This window comes from Branchiostoma floridae, chromosome 8 (assembly GCF_000003815.2).
Source record: "Branchiostoma floridae strain S238N-H82 chromosome 8, Bfl_VNyyK, whole genome shotgun sequence".
NCBI classification, from domain to species: Eukaryota; Metazoa; Chordata; class Leptocardii; order Amphioxiformes; family Branchiostomatidae; genus Branchiostoma; species Branchiostoma floridae.
The window spans coordinates 10866922-10887587 of record NC_049986.1 but is presented as its reverse complement, the minus strand read 5'-3'; the positions used below and the strand labels follow the sequence as shown (position 1 = coordinate 10887587).

At 41.8% G+C, this 20666-nt stretch overlaps 1 protein-coding gene across 1 annotated transcript in view; it reads left to right on the top strand.

The window, feature by feature from the left end:
* The first annotated feature begins 149 nt into the window (after positions 1–149).
* LOC118421217 overlaps positions 150–20666 on the top strand; it is a 31437-nt gene continuing 10920 nt past the window's right edge. Inside the window, exons 1-10 of the mRNA XM_035828382.1 lie at positions 150–583; positions 13470–13582; positions 14929–15088; positions 15504–15614; positions 16084–16306; positions 16928–17076; positions 17515–17681; positions 18676–18809; positions 19510–20050; positions 20224–20234. Of these exons, the coding sequence (XP_035684275.1) occupies positions 524–583; positions 13470–13582; positions 14929–15088; positions 15504–15614; positions 16084–16306; positions 16928–17076; positions 17515–17681; positions 18676–18809; positions 19510–20050; positions 20224–20234 (1669 nt within the window). The 5' untranslated portion in view covers positions 150–523. The remainder of the gene's footprint in view (positions 584–13469; positions 13583–14928; positions 15089–15503; positions 15615–16083; positions 16307–16927; positions 17077–17514; positions 17682–18675; positions 18810–19509; positions 20051–20223; positions 20235–20666) is intronic.

The window sequence follows — 20666 nt, the reverse complement described above, 5'->3', positions numbered from 1 at the left end:
TAAATACCACGATTGTAGCAGTGTAAAACCATACCTTCATCGATGTTTCAAGGACCTTTGTTTACAAATCGCATTCAAAGCCTTTCAAGGGCGTTGACTTGATAGAGGCAAAAAGTTGTCCGACTGGTTTTCGCACGTACCATTTTGACGAAACTCGCAGGGGGACCACAAAAACTTGTAATCTCAAACTGTGAAATGCATGTATTACTAAATTGTCAAATTCTTGTATACAAGTGTGCTTTTTTCTTTTTGAAAGTTTCTATCATATAACAATTACCATGGCGCACATTTGGGATACTTTTGAGGTGAAGTTTTGCAGCACACCAACAAAACTTAACCCTACATGCCCATTTACAGAGTCACCCGATCAGGTCAATACGAAAGCTTGGCCCGGCGTGACCTGGAAAACAGACCCTTAGGACTTATCAACCTCGCGATCTGTGTCTTTTATCTGGTGTTCCCGTGTTCAGACAAGCGTTTACTGTAGTTTATCGTTTCTGCTAAGTCTTCAGACCCTTCTAGGATGTCGTCACCTTCCGAGGAGGATAACGCTCGTCGACGAAGCGCTTTGATCGGCAACAAGGTAAGTCAGACGAAAAATTCAGTGTTCCTTGGGGAATTTGCTTCTTATGTAAAGACTAAAGTTGTTAGTTTGTTGACACCCACATATTGCTAGCGTTGTTACCTTGCTCCATGCGAGCGACTTGAGATGGCTTTAAAGGAATCGTTTGGAAAACGAATACTATCGGGATTTGCATGTTTTGTTGCCTTTTAAGACGTACTTCTGTGGATTTTGCAAGATTTTGTAAATGTAAAGTCAGTGGTTAAACAAATACAATCCTGGCCAGGGCTAGCTTACTTCTCAGACTTTGGAAGAAGCGGCGTCATTTATGTTATTTGTTTTGTAAAACGCCTTTCCCAAGGACACAAGATCGGTGCATATCAGACGGCACTGATGTTTAATACGCCACACGACCCCCGCAAATTTTGGCTAAATGGTGTTGTCTGTACAGATCTGTGTTCAGAGCACTTGTCAACTTACCAAAATTACTCCGGGCAGTGTTATTGTTGTCTGCTGTCAAAGGGAATTCTGACAGTACCCGAGAAAAAAAAAGGGGTTTTGGATATTCTATCACGCATATAGTGACATAACGAATGCAGATGCCTCCAAGCCGTAATAGAGCATTAGCTGTCACTTCAAGCTTGTTTCATGGGAACGTAGTGAGGGGGCAGTAAAGCAAACTAAATATTACCGGTATACCTCAAATAATAAAGAACATGGCTTTTACATACTCCACAATGCTTTCACATGAGCTAAACAATGTTGAAAATGCTGATGTCGTATTCGGTGTGTTGATAATTTTGCCATTTAAATATGGCTACAACTTGGGTAACCAACCATGTTACAACAGTTCACTGTATACGAAAACAAATTACGAAGGTAACACTCATCCAAACCAAATGCAGTTCTGCGAATTGTTGCCAAACATCCGGACAGTAACACCCACCCAAGCTCAAGGCAATTCTGCGAATTGTTGCGAAATATCCGGCCAGTAACACCCACCCAAGCTCAAGGCAGTTCTGCGAATTGTTGCGAAATATCCGGCCAGTAACACCCACCCAAGCTCAAGGCAGTTCTGCGAATTGTTGCGAAATATTCGGCCAGTAACACCCACCCAAGCTCAAGGCAGTTCTGCGAAATGTTGCGAAATATCCGGCCAGTAACACCCACCCAAGCTCAAGGCTACCGAAGCGGATCTGCTTTGCGGTGATCTGGCCATTAAAATCTCCTAGGCGGGGTAATTATCAACTTGTTGCCTATTGTTTAATTGCTATAATTTTTACGTTGGGGTCAGTTTCCCTCTTCACAGAATTGAATATTTCCTTTTAAATTAAAAGACCTGCCCGAGAAAGATCAAAACAAACTTTGGTTCCTGCTAATACAAAAAAATCTATGAAAGCAATTGTCCCTCTCTGTGGTACATGTTTGGCCAATCGACTGTTTGTTTGATGACAGTTTTTTTCTTGATAGCATATCATCAGAAAAGGCACAATTAGTCCATGGGCCAGGTCCCCCAAAATGGCCATTTGGTACCAAACAAAGTGACAAAGGGTGACTTACTTTTTTGAAAAGGTTGATTCCTCTACTTCATTATTTTGCATGATAACCATGTCAGATGCCCAGCTTTATAGGAATTATCACGTGATTTTGTGACGTCACTCAAATCTATAGAACTACCAAAAATCGTTTATTACAAGTCATCAAAAGTGGTTTTAATAATCCCCAACCACATTTGATGAGTATTTCTCTGCACTTAGATCATACAAATACCTGTTGAATATATTTGGAACCATTTTGAAATAAATTTAGACAAATTTCCACATTGGTTACCATGGCAACGGTGAAAAAAAAACATTTTTTACAGGAAAGTTGCTAAACAAGCCATTGTTGGATGCTTTTGAAATTTAGCCATTATCAAGGCATGACCAATGACACCGAACGATTCATAACTAATGTAAGGGCTCTTAGAAAACATTTTAGTTAGGTAAGAAATAAATAGAACTTTTTAGTATTTTAATCCATACTACAGTGTGAATTGAAAAATACATGTATATTGTTTTTTTGCTGTGTTTCTCCTGCCAAATCTTTAAATAAATGGATTCAACTTTTTCATCTTTGGGCCAAATGAGTTGCAATTTGGCATGGAGGTAGAGATAGCAAATACCCCCAGACTTTCTTCCTCTCTTTTTAGGGTTTTTAGTCATTTTTGGCGGAAAATATATATTTTGGGCCCCTGTACCCTGGTATTACAACCTAATGACCTGAAATTTGATACAGAGGTGCATTGGGCATTTGCTCACAGGGCACTATGAACAAGCGCTTACATTACTTCAAAAAATGAGTTATTTGAGTTATTACACTGAACGATTCATAAACAGTGGTAGGGTTCTTAGTGGTTAGTTTAGCTCATTGGCTAGGTGCGTAAGAAAAGTAGACATTTTTAGCAAAGAAGTCAGGAGACAGAAATCAGGACACTATTTTGACATCTTGCCACTGTACATGTCATCTTGCATTTTCCAATGCAAACGTTTATCGATGTCTTGTGCCATCATTATGTTAAAAGTCCTCAAAATGACTTTTCGTTGTGAGTTGTAAGTCTGACTCAGTTACATATGGATGATATGGAGCATAATCCTAGGTCATCTTATTACCTTTGCCAGAATGGCTAAGGTTATGTTTTCGGTTTGGTGGTGTGGTTCTCCCCGTTTGTGAGCAGCATAACTCGAGAGGACTTCGATGGATGCAGCTGATATTTGGTGGGTGGGTAGGGGTGTGGAAGACGAAGGTCGAGTTCGATAATGGGCCTCCTAGCGGCTTGCTAAGGTACTGCAGCAGGACCTGCATGCTTGATATCTCGCGTTCCGGACATGCTGCGGTCGTGATTTTTGAGCGTTAGGGAGCCCTTAAAGCAGGGAGTGATTGCTGCGAGTTTGGGCCCCCTAGCGGCTTTCATGGAAGTGCAGGCGCCGGTTTAATTGCAAACTTTTGTCTGCGGACAGCATAACTCGAGAAGACTTTGACGGATGCAGCTGGTATTTGGTGGGTGGGTAAGGGTCTGGGAAACGAAGGGGGAGTTCGATAATGGGCCCCCTAGCGGCTTCCCTTGGTACTGCAGCGCAACTTCCGGGTGTGTTTTTCCATCTTCTGAACATGGTATGGCCACGAGTTTCGGGTGTTAGATAGCTGTTGTGCTCAGGAGTTAGTGACATAAGTTTGGGCCCCCTAGCGGCTAGTGTAGGGATAGCAGGGGCATTCTTGTCGAAAACTTCTGAAGCTTTACAACCCCACTCCACCTTAGCAGCTGTCACCACAGTTGAGGGGTTCCTGGTCCATGAATTGGACTGGCCTATGATCAGTCAGTGCTGTGAGCAACCTGATATTTCAGAGGTGTAAAGGTCAGACCTTGCAAATGTGTTAGTTGACCCTTAGGCCATATGATCAACTTGGCAAGCCAAAATGATGGGCTTATGTACATAACAACGGTCTTAGTCTGTATTCTTCTCCTTAATTCCTTTGAGTTTGAGAGGTAGGTACACTGTCATCTCTCTTTTCACTACATGGTCTCAATTTGAGCTGTCCTTGCAGTAGTCTTTTGAAAGCCATTTTCAGTCTCAAAGCCTTCATGCATTCAAGTCTGTCTCCAAAGAGTCAGCTTGAACTATGTAGAACATGTATCTTACCTTTTATATCATATGGTTGTGAGATTTGGGGCAGAGCTAATTCAGAAGACAATTGCCCAGCAGAAATTACACGGAGGTGATTTTGTGGAAAATCTTTTGGGTGTACATAGAGATACAAGGAACATGAGGTAGTAGAGGAGAGCTTGGGACATTGTTCCCAATTGACTTACATATATTTAATGTACAGTCAAGTTGTGGCTACACTTCAACATTCGGACTTTTCAACACATCCTATCATATTGTGAGTAGGCGTGTTATCACTCTGTCATCAAATTGAATATGAACTGATGAACAGCTGTAAGGAATTCAGGTTACAAGGCGTAAGGGAAATTTGAAACGATATCGGTTACTTTTTTCTATGGATGTCTGAATTCACAGTTAGACAATAAGTACATAATGTACATTGTTAAAAATGTGGTTGAAAGATATATATATCCAGACATGTTTTCATTGACTGTCTACAAAAAAGTAAAGAAGGGATTCTCCAGGGAATATTATATAAAATTTTCTAGATAAATATGTGGTATGGTGGGCTTTGTGCAAATTTAGAAGTAGTGCCTACCCCCTTGCAATTGTGACAGGGTGGTGGAAATGGTACTTGTTTCTCGATGTTTTAAGCTTGAGGGTGACTTCTGAACAGTTTCATACAACTAAAATGCACATTTGTGGAGTTATGGTTTTGGAGCTGAGGGGTTGCCGCACAAACCTGGACAATAGACTAAAACCACTGCGACAATTTTACCTTTGCCAGAATGGCTTAAAGGTTAGGTTTTGGATGTGTTTGTGTGTCTGTGTGTGTGTTAACAGCATAACTCGAGAAGCCTGGGATGGATCCTGATGATATTTGGTAGGTGGGTAGGGATCGGGAAACGAAGGTCAAGTTTGATAATGGACCCCCTAGCGGCTTGCTAAGGTACTGCAGCAGAAACTCAACTTTGGACGAAATAACTCTACAACATGTTGACGGATCGTCATGATTTTTGGTATGTAGATAGAATGAGTGATGACTTACATATGATGTGGTCGTCTTGAGAAAGAGGGAACAGAGTAAGGGGTGTATTTTATTAAAGACTGAAAGAGAATAAGTCAAGAATGGATCAAAGGATCATCATGATTTTTGGTATGCTGATAGCTTAAGTAATACTTGATACAATTTGATATCGATTAATGGTAACTTGGGATCTAATTTGCATAATCAATGTTGAAATTTTATAAACCAACTCCAAGCATATGATTATAAAGAAAATGAAATGAGTAACGCATTTGTCTACAGACATCATTCTACATAACAAACCTTGTTATTTGGCAAAGGTATGTGTTCGTGGAACTCTAGTCTTCTTTCTGTAGACAACAACAAGACTCACATGCCTCCTGGCATATTTACAACAACGAGGCAATCCACAGCAACGATTCTGCAAGAGGGCTGTTCATAAAAATTAGAATCATTGTAAGGGACATATCAAATGCTGATTCAATGCTAAAATCTTAAGAATACTATTTGTTTAAAATCTGAGTTTCAAAGTGGTATACAGTAGAAGCCAGTTAATTGCGCGTCGGATAAACGCACACTTCAGTCAATTGCACGGAATCCTTAAATTCCAAACCAGCTTTCATTCACTCCATTGTTAGTGACTTCGCTTATCTGCACGATGAAAAGTCACCAATAATGCACGTAAATTTGTCAAACATCGTCGCCAAATGGACTGAATATGCGTGCTTAAAATTGGCATACGCGGTACAATTAGGCCGATAATTGCCTGTGTAGAAGCGCAATACCGACAACATGTATGAAATTGTTATTGGGAGCAAAAGAAAATGATATTGTGGGAAGTCGTGGGCGGGTTCTGCGCGTGTCGGCGCCATAAAAAGACGCACGTCCGCCAAAAGCCGTCAAAGCCGGCATTATGATTTGGGAGACAACTTGCTGTGCACGTGACAAACTCAATAAAATTTGTTCTCTACCAGTCCATTGTCTATTAGCTGTACATGTATTTGAGATTGCGGGGACATACTTTTGCGCGAAGGAGAAAATATTTGCAGTGGTTTAAAGTCATTGGCAGTCAGTCAGAAACCACACTGCAACTCGGGTCCTATAGACGGTAATAGCAGTCGCTTTTGGCGGTACGGTACCTTCGGGATCAGCAATGGTAAAGTGTACTTAAATATCATATGGAAGGCCCTGTTCACCGAGCAAAAAAATGAAACGGTTCATCCGTTTGGCAAGCTAAAACGGATAAATTTGTCACCATGAACGTTCCGTTTCGTTATTCTTGGTTGTGAAGGTCATGGTTGGGTTTGGGTTGCCAGGTGATTGATAGTTTAGATGTGGAACTGTCTCCTGTGTTGCAGGGGCCTATGCCACCTTCAATAATGTATCAGGTTACTCTGATCCGACCCCTGTTGTAGTAAACGTGTCTCCTGCCATACGACATATAAGTCATCACGCGCAAAAAGGTTGAAATTTGCATGTGCAACAACCTGCTTGAGAAATGAAGCTTATAGAATTGAGTAAAGCCTAATATTTTACAAAACGATACACGTTAGTTATTTTCTCATGTATTTGCGTCAAATTTAATTGATTTTGAAATATTCTGAATATTTTGCAAATTAACCTATTCCAAAAGACCTAAAAATCTGGGGCTTTTCAAACCCCAAATCCAGGTAACAGATGGAAAATCATATAATGGGGTCACATTTTTCTGCCTAAGAATTTCTCATTGCACATTTGCTGGCATATTTCAAGAACTTTATTTTTGACGCGCAGATTTTTAACGCGTGCCTAGATTTGAACGCACAGAAAACCCGTTCACGGCTTTAAGCTAGGGGCACAACCCGCCGTACGTGCAAATACGTGCCAAAACGTCGGCAATCTTTTGGTGTCCGTAAGTGGTAAGTACCGTCTCCGTACGAGCTCGTAGGGAATTCGACGGATTTGAGAGCACGCAGACACGCCGTAGAAATTTAAGTGCATGCAGAACTTTCTCTGCGTTCGGGCTGCGGATTCGCCCTACGTACGTGCCAGTACGGGCGACGCACCTGCCATGTACAGCCAATGAGCGTACAACGCACTGGCTCCGTGAGTGTATTAAAGTTTTCTCACAGTCAATTGCTGTACGGACGGCGCACGTAGAACGTGCGTGCTACGCACGTGGTGATTGCGTGTTCCGTGCTTAATTCGCGCTTCACTTGTTCACCTGTGAATGCCGACGCACAACACACCTGCACTGTAACGAGGGAGCAGGTGCTCCGCAAGTACAACGCACGTGGCAAGCACATGGTTTCTGCAGTATATAGAGCCGAGTCGACGAAAGACTGCCAACCCGTCTCCAAGATGCGTAAGAAGACGCAGAAGAAGCCGTCATTTGCATCAGTAGCAGCTTCGACCAGAGCCGCCCAAAAGAAAGACCTTGAAAGGTCGTCCTATATATACATCCCCAAAAAAACTTACGTTCATCGCTCTTGAACGCACTTACACCATGCGAGTAAGGAATCCGTACGTACTACTGAGTAGCACGCGTAAGTAGGGCCTGCATACGTTAACAGAGACCGTAATCGCACAGAGACCGTACGTTGTAAGCACGTGCAACTCACCTACCACTTCCGCAACGAACGACGAACGCAACCGCTCGCAGCCAGGCGTGGCGTGCAGACCACGTACTTACACCTTGCGCAACCGTGCGAGTGACGTGCGTTGACGTACTCCCTCCCTGCTCTTGCCAGTCGTTCCCCACGTTTTCTGTATCTGTATCTGTATCTATATAGCCGGTATAACCGCCATTCGGCGTAACACACCAGCTTCGCAGGCACGCGGTGCGGCAGCAGCTGGTTATATTACACAGAACGATCCGTCACACCTAACTTTTACACATCTATCTGCAAGTGTTCTTTAAAACTATCCAGAGAAGATGCCCCTACTGTACTTGGTGATAACAAATTCCAATCTACGATAGTTCTGGGAAAATACGAATTTTTGGACACATCAATCCTAGCTTGGAAACTCTGGTACTTGAAGTCATGGCTGTTTCTTGTTCTTTTTTGAGCTGGTATTAGATACTTATCAGTCGGTACGTCCACCAGCTTATTGGTCATTTTGTACATCATGCAAAGTCTGGACGCTTTCCTTCTGTCTTCAAGTGATGTCCACTGTAGATCTGTTTTCATTTTGGTAACACTAGAATCCCTGTTGTAGTTGTTTGTACAGAATCGGGCAGCTTGGTTCTGTACCCTTTCAAGTTTATCTTTGTCTTTCTTTGTATACGGATCCCATACTGTACGTTGCAGCATATTCAAGGTTAGGTCTTACCAGTGACGTGTATGTAAGTGATTTTACCCTGGCTGGGCATGCCAACAAGTTACGTTTGATCACTCCCAATGTCTGTTTAGCCTTGGTTGTTATTTTGTTAACATGGACACCCCACTTCAGCCCAGTTGTTAACGTAACACCTAGGTATGGGTGGCTTTTCGTGGTTGCTAATGTCTGACCACAAAACTGATAAGGGGACACATTTGGTGTGCGTTTGTTCGTTATGTGCATGATATAGCACTTATCAGGATTGAACTGCATAAGCCATTTCCTTTGCCATTCTTCCAGGGTGTTCAGATCTTTCTGAAGAAGTTGTGAGTCATTCTTTGCAGATACCTCTATATGGGTTTTCAGGAATACGTGGCGGACGTGGCCTCCACAAAAAACGTACGGACAAATTGCACGTACGGCGGGTTGTGCCCCAGGATTTAACGATCTGTCCAGCTTGTGGGTTTGACATAAATGGGGGGACCAAAGAAAAATGCAGAAGAGCCACACTAACCAGGTCTGTCTATAGCTAGGTGTCCCTTCTTGGTAATCATTATGGAGATGTCGGTATTGTTTCCCTCAAAAGTTTTCCTCAGGCGATACGGGCATTTTGTGCGCTCATGAGAAGGCATTTCTTAATTGTGACACCAAAATATTGCATCGGTGTTTGCAAAAAATTAAATGCCGATAAATGTAATATATGTATTTGCAAAATGATTTTCCTCACAAATCTGTATTTACTGCTTAATTAATATCACAGTTGATTTATCGTGCAGGTTTTAGGTCGTAACCACCTACTTCATACCATTTATGCATGTTGTATAACTATTCATTAAATCCAGGCAACGTCCACATTGAAGTTTCTCCGTTTTATTCACCTCAGATAGATACAGGAAAGCAACATGATAATTGCTCTTTAAACATTTTTACACCATTCTGACCAGCTTTATTTGACGACGTCAATGAAAGATGTTGATGAAATGTTTTGTCAACGTTTATGCACCAACAATAACTATTCTTTCATTCTGCAGGACATTTTGTCAGCTTACATGAAAACGTTCTCTATATTTTGCTTTAGAAAGCATTCTTTCCAATGCTTCATTTTTCAGTCACACCCCCTACTGTGTCTCCATTTACGATAGCCAAAAATGACAGCTTTTTTCGACCCAAGGGTTATATCATAGGCAGGAGTAAGGCCCCCATTCCACTTGACGGCGCTCTCACGGCGCTCTCACCGCGATGGAAAATTCGCCCCATCGCCATGAGAGCGCCGCGATGGCAGAAAAAGCTGCTCTAGTGGAATCTCTACTGCGACGCCAGCGCGCTCTCAGCGCGACGGAAAACTCAAAGGTCAGCAATTTTTATGAGCTGCCAAAGACTTTAAAGATTACTTAACGAATGTCAGAGATAAAGAACGAAATTTCTTACGTTTTGTGTATTATATTGTCTACTAAGTCATACCTTTTTGTCTCACGCAATTTTAAATTACAAAATCAAGGCTGTAAACAAATCCAATTTTGTTCACTGCACAGGGCTCAGTGTGAGTCTAAGATAACCCAGACGTTTGAATTGCTGTTTTTTTTTTAAATCAAATTTGCCGTGTAACTTGTTCAAAATGAATATCATTATCATGCCACGTTATTATCGAAAAATATACAATAGTGAAACGATTTGATCTATTGACAATAAGTCTTCCATAATGTCAATCTACAGGTTAAGAACATGATAACTAAAATATTATTCTCTTGAAATTTAAAGATAAGTCAAGACATGATAAACCTTTGTGTTCTTCTTCATTCCATCTCAGGTTAATTCATTGTACATCATTGGCACGTTTTAAACATTTCTCCGACATCTTTCTAGTGAATTTGTGTTATATCTAATATGGAGAAATCATGTGATTCGAAACGCTGAAAAAAAGCATTGTATGTGTAGTTGTCCAAATTGTATTACCCATGATTTTAATTAGAAAGTGATTAATGACACAAAAGTATGATTTGACAAAAAAATTAATAAAATATACTTCTTCAAGAATAAAGATTGTATGAACTATATATGAGAGCGCAGCGAGAGCGCGGCGAGATCGCCGTCCTAGTGGAATGGGGCCTATCATATACCATTGTTTAGCCCTATTGTCGCTCTCCGCGCTCTCTCGGCGATCTCATGGCGCTCTCACGGCGATCATTGTTGCATCGCCATGCTCGGCGCTCTCACGGCGATGGTATGGCAGGGCTCCATACCATCGCCGTGGTGACGGCGCTCTCGCGGCGATGGCACTCCCACCGCGCTCTCATGGCGCTTTCACGGCGCTCTCACCGCGCTCCCACGGCGACCTTGGCGATTTCACAGCGCTCTCACCGCGATGGTCAAATTTGCCATCGCCGTGAGAGCGCCGCGAGAGCGCCGTCCCAGTGGAATGGGGGTATTACAAACGTTACCTGTAACAGTGCACCTTATTTTCTTCGTAATAAAAGTTTCCCCTCGGTCGGCACTGGCAGTGCTTCCCGCCCACCCTAGTCTACTGCCACATGCATAGTTACCTCGTCATAATCAGACAATTCACGATCAGAAGCCAAAAAGATCGAACGTCAAAACAAAAGGCCGACGCTTGCCTAGCCCTGGGTCTGGGCAGGTAGAACGCCCAATAGCCGGGCTAGAGAAATAGTTAAGGTGGTATCTCACTGCACTTGGGGCACGCGTGCGGCACTACTGGGTTCGAGATCGCAGATGTATTATTCACGAAATCTAGAGGTAACCACACCACTACCGAACCTAGAGGTGCCGGATGCAAGTGCGACGTTTTTAACAATGTTACTTGGTGGGAAAAATTAGTTGGCCCTGAAAAATCTAGGAAATGATGTAACAAAATGTGATGATCATCTTTAAATACAAATGCAAAAGGTTCAAAACAGCACATACCGTCTTTGAGATGACAAGTCGGGAATCGTTCGTTCTGTGTTTTTGTTTTTAACCAAGAAACTGCAAGTCTGGAACTCGAGGTTATATCGACCAGCCCAGTTTGCGAGTTCGGAACCAATGCGGTTACCAAGGAAAAATGCAGAAAGACCAGATCGGGCAGTCTAGGGAGAGGCTGTCACAGCTGGCGCCTGCGCCCAGACCGGTGACTGGGCAAATCTGGTGGTGTGTGTTTACATGTACAAATGAAAATCTGAACATTTGATTATCGTTTGGTCGTATTTGCCATCATGTTACAAACAAATGTGACAAAAGAAAAATGCAAAAGAGCTGTCTATAGCTAGGTGTCCCTTCTTCGTAATTATTATGGAGATGTCAGTAATGTTTCACACAAAGATTTCCTCAGGCGATATGGGCGTTCTGTGCTGAAGGTCCACTCTCACTACACTCGCGTCACGCTTGCGTCGCTTCGGGGTTCGACAACGCAGACGTAACCCCACGGAACCTAGAGGTGACGCGAGCGAACCTAGAGGCGACACAAGCAAGCGCGACGACTTTTTGAAAGTTAAAAAATAGCGCAAGTGGTAAGATGCCCCAACAGTAACCTAAGAGTGACCCAAGAGTGACACAATAGTGACACAATAGTGACACAACAGGTATCATGCTTTCAACAGTATCAAGGTTATATTTTGCCTATTTTGCACCAAGTATCAAAAGCAAACATCCCTTTGTTACTGAAAAGCTATTTTGGATACATTTTGGATATCATTTTACAGCGGTTTTTGATTCAGTTACAACAGTGAGATTTCCACAAAACTTAACTTGTGTCCGTATTCAGACTAACTTAAAGATATCTTTTGCTTTATTTGATTGGAAATAGGTCAGAATTCTATACTGGTAAACACCAAATAAGTAAGTCGGAATTACGTCAGATACCATCAACAACAAATGATGACTGATGATACAAACGACTGAATGACCATAAACAGATGAAAATCGCCATTAGAAAAATGGCCGTTGCCATGGCAACCGGTGAACAGCACTTTACCCAAAACTTAGCCATTTTTGTATGTATGGACCAATGCCCTACTACTACCCCAAATGTTGAGAAAAATCAACATTTTGACTCGGCCACATGGATTAGTTTATAGACAGTCTCTTGGATTACCCATGATGCATTGCGATATTCGCAGAAATTTGATAAAAAGTCCGTTGGGTGTAATTATTGAAATACTCGTAACTCCTGCTGGAATTGACGGATTTTGTTGCTTTAAAGCCCAAAATGCAGGTAAAGATGTGGCAAATCACGAAAACGTATCAAACAAGGCCCCATAGGCAGGCTGAATAAATGCCTGGTTTTGGAAAGTAAACAATGTAATTTTTACGCAAAAATTACCCCAAAAATCAGCCTTTAAAGATTCATAACTTCCTAAAGATGCTAAATACCGACAAAAAACTTAATACTTTGTAATTCTTGTGGTATTTTTCACATGTAAACCAATTTTCATTGGAAATTATTGAATGTTTTACATATTTATCTCGTCCTTTTCAATAAATGACCAAACGGCCAGGTCAATTTGGATGACGTCACTTGGTCACGTGATTACAGTAGGAAAGCTGTGCATGACAACTGGTTATCATGGCTTAAAATAAACTTTGGTTCCTACTAATACAAAAAATCCATGATAGCACTTGTCCCTCTCGGTGGTACCAAAAACCCCTCTGGCCCATGGACTAAATGTGATCTTGTAAAAAGCTTGACCCATAGAGCCGGCAAGTAGAGGATAACCATCCCAGTACTTGTATTTGATTTGAACCTTTGTAACGTTGTTTTCGTTCCCGAAACTTGCCCGGCTGGGCCCCGGTTTGGCAATGTGAATCATGTGAGCCTATTACCGGACGAGATTGAGAGTCGGAAACTACGTATTGCTGCTAAAATGCCCTTTTATAGCTCACAAAGCTAACTCTTGTTGTTTTCCTACTGTGTGACACAACGTTTAACGATCATTTTTCTTTACAGTTTACCTACAGCCGACTGTCTAGCCCTAACTTAGCAGAAGTGAGGCCCTATTACAATGTCGTGGTGATCGGGTCAGGGTACGGGGGTTCCATCGCTGCAAGCCGCGCTGCAAGGTAAGACGTTACGGTTATTACCTCCATGAAAAATGGAGGTATAATTTTGAGTCTGTCTGTCTGTCTGTCTGTCTGTCTGTGTGTGTGTTTGTGTTTCCGGATATTTGTGGACATCATAATTTGAGAACCTCTTGATGGACTACAATGATATTTAGTATGTGGGTAGGGGTTAGGAAGACGAAGGTCAAGGTCAATTTTGGGCCCCCTGGTGTGTGACCTTGGTACTACAGCAGAACAGCATTTTTTGTATCTTTTTACCTGGACATGCTATGGTCTTGCTTTCTTGGTGGCAGACAGCTTTTGACGTAAGGAATAAATGGTGTATGTTTGGGCCCCCTAGCGGCTTGCTCTGGAACTGCATGAGCATTTTTGTCAAAATCTTCCAAGAAGCATAACGGAACATAGGAATGATGGATTTCCATGATATTTGGTATGCAGGTACCTGTGGCAGAGATGTACATAATGAAATCAAAATTATGCAAATTTGGACTTAATTTGCATACTTCATGAGGAAATTCTATATTTACAGTGTTTTCCAATATAGGACTCAGCTACATGTTACATATGTAGTTTGTGGCAGGCGGAAGTTAAGCAGATACTAATTATGTAAATAAGTCCCTAATTTGCATAATTAATTTGAAAGTGTCCTAATTTTTCTTAGTACGTGTAGTAAATGATTGGGCTGTCAACACTGTGACCTGTGTACATTAGTGAAAGGTGTACATTAGCAAGCATAAATTTTGCAAATGTGAAAGTCATTTGCATAATTAGAATATTTCATGGAGGTATGAGGTCTCCGAACTCTTGTTCTATATAGAAGACATCGCAATGGTGGATCCATATGTTATATGTTCAATTGCAAGCACTACGTTTCTCAACAGGCGCGTTCATCGCCAGCTGAGCTTCTTGTATCTTATCATCAGGCACAACGCTTCTGACCTAGGTTGCTTGTATCACACCTAAATAATATGTATCTTTCCGCGCGCTATATCTGAAACTAGAAGAATGAGTAAAAGAAGTAAAGAGTGATGATAATGGAGTCAGCCCAAAAGATTCGTTTTTTTTCTGCGCCAGAGATTAAGTGTTTTCGTAAACTTAATAATTTTAAGTAACAAAAGTTGATTTTATTACTTTTTCTGTTCACACATTGTATTTGTTTTGTTCCTTATGTTTCATTTTATTGTATGTTACGGACTCCAGAAAGAAAAGTGGTTGAATATATCACTATTGTTGATGATGATATCACTAATGGAGTTCCGAAAACAAACAAGCAAAAAAAAAAAAACAGAATTGTTGAGTATACGGATGTGACCGTTCACTAACATTTTCTTGAAATCTTCGCACAGGGCTGGCGTGTCCGTCTGCGTTCTGGAGCGGGGTAAGGAGCTTCAGCCAGGAGAGTACCCGGATACTCTATCAGAGGCCTCCAAGGAGACGCAAGTCGAGATCAACACAGGGAACTCAGCTCTGGACGGCAAGCACGGCGATCCAACTGACCTTGTAGATGTACGTAAACAGAGGAATGAATGAAATTCTGAGCGATGAATGCTTGAAAATAAGCCTGTTCTGCTCCTTAAGTGCGGATTATATGTCAAAGTTGAGTGCCCCTGAGATAAAAACAAGGCAAATCTGATCATGCATAAAGTATGGTCACGACAATATTGCTTTCACCTTTGATTTATTTATCCTTAATGCAGCTCACTGGTCATGCGCGGTCTTAACGCTTGAAGATGCTTAGTATGTCTTAGTTTCACCACCGTATTAGTTATTTTCAAACAGACGTCCTGTTATAGAAAGCCCCGTCATACAATGGCATTTTTATGAATAAAAATAAACATGTACAGTACTTTCGAGTATCGCCAGTTCACCAGGTTTGTGATCAAGGTTTGTATAAAAAGCCCTGATTAATACCGTTTTTTAGGTAATCATAAACAAGGAAGTATCAGTTGTGCAAGGTTGTGGACTAGGCGGCGGTTCTCTCATCAACGCCAATGTGGGCTTGGATTGTGACCCCAGAGTCTTTGAGGACAAGGTTTGTTCTTATTTTTTTAGATCTTTCTTTGACATTATTAGTTTCTAGAGCATTTGAAACATCACATGTTAAGAATTTTATATTAAGGCAATAAAGAAAATATACGTGAGTAACGTTTTCAATGAGTTCTTTAAATATGTCTCTTCAGTCATGAACGGTGATGGGGTTGGGGTATGGACTCAGTCACGTGGGGAACCGCATTTTTAAGTAGATGATACTTTATGTATTGTTATCGTTGTAACTTCACTTTGTATGTAATACACTCTTTGAATAAAAACATTAATTTATCTATGTAAATAAAAGTTTGTAAAATTTACGTTTAGGACCGCATCTGTAATAAGCGACACCTATACTGCAGTGCAATGTGCAATCAGAGGAAGGTTAAAGCGGTCATCGAAACGTTATTAGAATGAAACAGTTTTCCACAAAGAATCTTGTGTTTCAATGAAATCGTATGTTTGTCATGTAGACCTGGCCAAAGGCATTTCGTGACGACCTGGAGGCTCTCAATGGCGTTGACAGGGAACATGCTTGGCAGATGCTCAAGCCTACTCCTTACCCCCATAACTACCCTCAACTCCCTAAGATGGGTCAGCTGGAGAAGGCCGCCAAGGCAATAGCGAAGGAAGTGTATGACATCGAGGACCTGGATAAGGTTTTCTACAGGCCGCCATTGTACGTCAACTTTGAAGGTAAGTGAGGTTACTTTAGGATAAAGGTCACTTACTCACAAAAGGTCAATTTTGAGTCTATCCTTTTTAAAACAAAGTGAAAAGACATCTCCGTGGCAAGGCTGGAATTTTGGAGCTAAAATTAACAGGTAAGAGTCGTTGGCTCGGTATAATCTGGGAAAACCAGACTGTAAGGCATGTTTGACCTGTCCGGAACGCGCAAGAAATAGGTTGTTTGGATGTTGTCACTTGTAGGCAATGTTGTCAAAGATTACTAGTATTTGTTTGAATGTTGTGTGTCACATGTTGTGCCATTAGGATTCGTCTGATATTTTTTAAAACACTGTTAGCGTTAGTTGTTCGTGGACTTAACTTCAAGTAGGTGACCTTTTATAGCTTCTTCATACCATAATCCCAAATGGCTGTTTGTGTTTTCTCTCTTCTTCAACAACATCACGGAAACTTATTACAAAATACTCAAGATGACTAAATCTAGTGTCAGTGGTTAGTAGCATGTCACTGTCAGGGGATTCGAGGCTATGTTCTGAGCCAACACAACGCCAAGATAGTGGGAAGGTAGTTGAAGCTGTCTGAAACGTCTGATGTGTTGTGTAACATTTCTTGTTTTGTATGACGACATAGAAACGGACTCGAACCATGTGGGAGTGCCACAGGCGGCGTGTAACGGCTGCGGGAACTGCTGCTCCGGATGTAACTACGGCGCCAAGAACACGCTCATCATGAACTATCTGCCTGATGCGAGGAACCACGGAGCAGAGATCTTCACTCTTGTAAGTTTCGCTAAAATTTTCTGTCAATACGTCTTCTAAAATCTACAAGTATGAATGTGTAGCCGTGGAGCATTGTGGTCTAGGTCAAAGTTCAAGATCCCTTGCTTATAATCCTCCCACTTGTCAACAAGACATGATGGACGTCAGTTTTAACAATTGGCGTAGCCCTCTATGATGAACCGAACGTTTCAAACACGGAAAGGAATATTGAATTTCGCGCAATCGGAACTGTGCGATTTATTTATTTATTTATTCATTTAATCGCACGATGGTTTCTCTTGAAGCCCACTGTTTTGCGCATCATGGCACAGGACAATCTGAATTGGTTAACATGTGCTTTACCGAAACGTTAATACTTTTACTTACGAGGTGTGAGGTTCGTGTTGGTGCATTAATTGTTTGTACCGAAGTATTTGTTATTATGCACACGATTTGCAGGTGGAAGTGAAAGCCGTGGAGAAATGTAAAGAAGGATGGCGTGTCGTGTACGTCTCCCACATACAGAACGGATTCCAGGAACAAGAAAGGTTCATTCACGCCGATATCGTCATTCTCGGCGCAGGCGCTCTGGGCTCCACGAAGATTTTGCACAATTCAAGGAAAAGGTAAATGTGTGATAATACGTAGTAGAGATATAAGACGTTGTACATAGCAACATCTACTGGTTTTTGCATTGCCGCGCCAGCGGCAATGCCTTATGCCAGCTTTCTTCCATGGATCAATGGACGGACCTTTTAACCCAGCCCTTCCAAAGCCCCTTCCAAAGGCCCTTCTTTCCTTGCCGAGTTTCATTGCTTAGTTAGACAATGGTACATTCCAGGCGAGTATTAAAACTCTCTTCTAGACGCATGTTACTGTATGTGGTCCAGCGTAATAAATCTACGCTTTAACATCTACGCTTTAACTCACCATGTTTATATAAAGATATATCACAAATTGCATCAGAAGGAACTTATTTTGTAATGAAAAATAATGCATATTCATTGTGGGTCAAAAAGTTTTACAAAACCTGTTTAAAGTGCCAATAATTCATGTGACATAAATTATGATAATGAGGTAAATTTCCAATATCCCCTTTTGCTGCAGTTCCTACTGCAGTTGCTAGGTGTCGCTCTCAGCAGTTCAGTCATAAAATACGCGGCAATGCACAGCTTTTCTTAAAAGATTTCTTGTTTAAACTAACTTTGCTATAGTAAAACAGCAAGACTAAGACACTCCTTTGTAAATCTTATAAATCACACTGTTCCATGTTTTTCTAAATCACTTGTTTGGTACAAATCCATTTTTAGCCAATCAACTTTCTTCTTTTTACCATATTTCCAGACAGCTTGGTGTAAGCTAACAGATGTATGAGTATGAGGCAATCGGCCAATAATTCAAACTCCACAGGGGATTATGGGTCAGGTCAAGGGTTAATTCTCCTCACAAACACTGAAAGCTCCATATAGCAAAAAAACTGCAAACATGTGTTTGCAAGTAAGGTAAATTTCAAATTTGACCTAAGACCACAATGCATTACGATACCACCTGCGCACACGATACTATGAGATTGACTTTAATGTGTATTTTGTATTAATTTCTTCCTTATTCTGTCCCCAGGGGCCTGGACCTGTCGGACCAGTTAGGAGAACACTTCAGCACGAATGGTGACACCATCAGTTTCAGTTATAACGGACGGGAGGAGGCTCGTGGTGTCGGACTGCCGCCGGACTTCGATAAACTCAAGTCTGCTGGTAAGTAGTTTCATCGTTCTTTGTAACTGTGTTGAAATTGTACGTGAAAATGTTTTCATGGCTTTTCAAATTCAAACACAGTCTAAATAAGACCAATATATCTAACGGCGGCCATTTTGACATGTGTTCCCGGGAGAGCAAAGCAGGACGAGAACCTGCGTGATATTGTAGTCTCCAGGCACCTGGTGGCTTATGGTCACTATTCGACAAAGCCTGAAAGTAAATCGGCTCATGCAGCTCCAAAAAAAGCCGCCTGGGACCAAAACTCTCTGTCCAAAGAGGTAACTGCCATTAAAAAATCACAACAACAGCATGTCCAGAACTCGAGATATCAAAACCGAAAGTTCCTCTCCCGTTCCGAAACAAGCCGCGAGGTGGCCCCAAATCCAATCATTCCATGGTCTCATGAAGTCCTAACCACGTACCAAATATCAATACAAACCAAGGCCTATTCGAGTTACTAGTATACTGTTCACCCATAACGCTTGCAGATAGATGTGCAAAGGTTAGCCTGACAGGTCGTTCGGTGTAATATAACCAGCTGCTGCCGCACCGCGCATGCGAAGCTGGTGCGTTACGCCGAACGGCGGTTATACCGGCTATATAGATACAGATACAGATCCACACACACATGCGCAAACGCTACCAAAAACATAACCTTCGTGGCGAAAGTAACTACTGACTGCTCTATCATCTTCAGGACCCAGCATCAGCGGCATCATAGACCTACGGCTTCCAGAAAGAGACCTAAGCCAGGGTTACGTCATTGAAGATGGTACTCCCCCTCACGTCACCAAGTTGGGGTACTCTATCCTGATGGCGGTTGAGAGCAGCCTTAGTGGCGTCGACAACTTCCCGGAGAAAAGCCTTTGGGACGGCATTGCCAAGGATCTGCAGCCTGACAAAATGTCACGTACCCTCAGCATGTTAACCATGAGCCAGGATAAAGCCAAAGGACGACTGGTCTTAGACAAAAAGGGGTCAATCGTCATGGAGTATCCTAACATTGGGGAGGAGAAAAACTTTGATTTGGTCAATGAGGGACATCAGGTGGCGGCTAAGAGTCTGGAAAGTACGTTCATACCAAATCCTGTGTGGGGAGGGATCATGGCCAGGTCCAGGGATGTCAAGTCTCTCATCACTGTACATCCGCTAGGAGGCTGTGCTATGGGAGAGACAAGCAAAACTGGGGTGGTCAACCACAAAGGACAGGTGATGTTTAACTTCAGAGATATATACTAGTATTTAAAAAAGAATAGAATCCTGAAATTATTCGTATGTAAGGTGCCCTGAAAAGGTATAATTTTTCTCAGTTCTTACGATGGTCTCTTAAAGAGATTGGCCATGTAGAAACTTAGTGTTTGAAAGTCCTCTTGTTCTAGGTATTAACCGCATATACTGGTGTGAATATAAGTAAGCCTATTGGTAGGGTTATTCTGCCGAAAGGATAGACGTAACAAATCTATATATAAATGAGCAAATGTGCAGTGTGATGAACTTTGAAATATTGAAAATAACACCGCCTCCAGCAGTTTCAAATAAGGCGACTTTCTCTCACTTCATAAAGCTACCTACCACTCAAAAGGACATATCAAAACCAGAATATCCGCTGCAGTACCAAAAAATATTACTAGGGGACCAAACATTGTATAATTTCGAGGTCTCAGCTACACCTACTAGCACAACAAGTATTGAGACAATCCAATCAAACATTCTCGAGTTATTGTGTACACAGATACACAGACACACACACACACACACACGTGCGCTGACGAAAACACATAACATTTATGGCAAATGCAAGTAATGCCATAGGGACTGTTCTTATAGCCCCATAGAGCTGGCTCCACGGAGCTA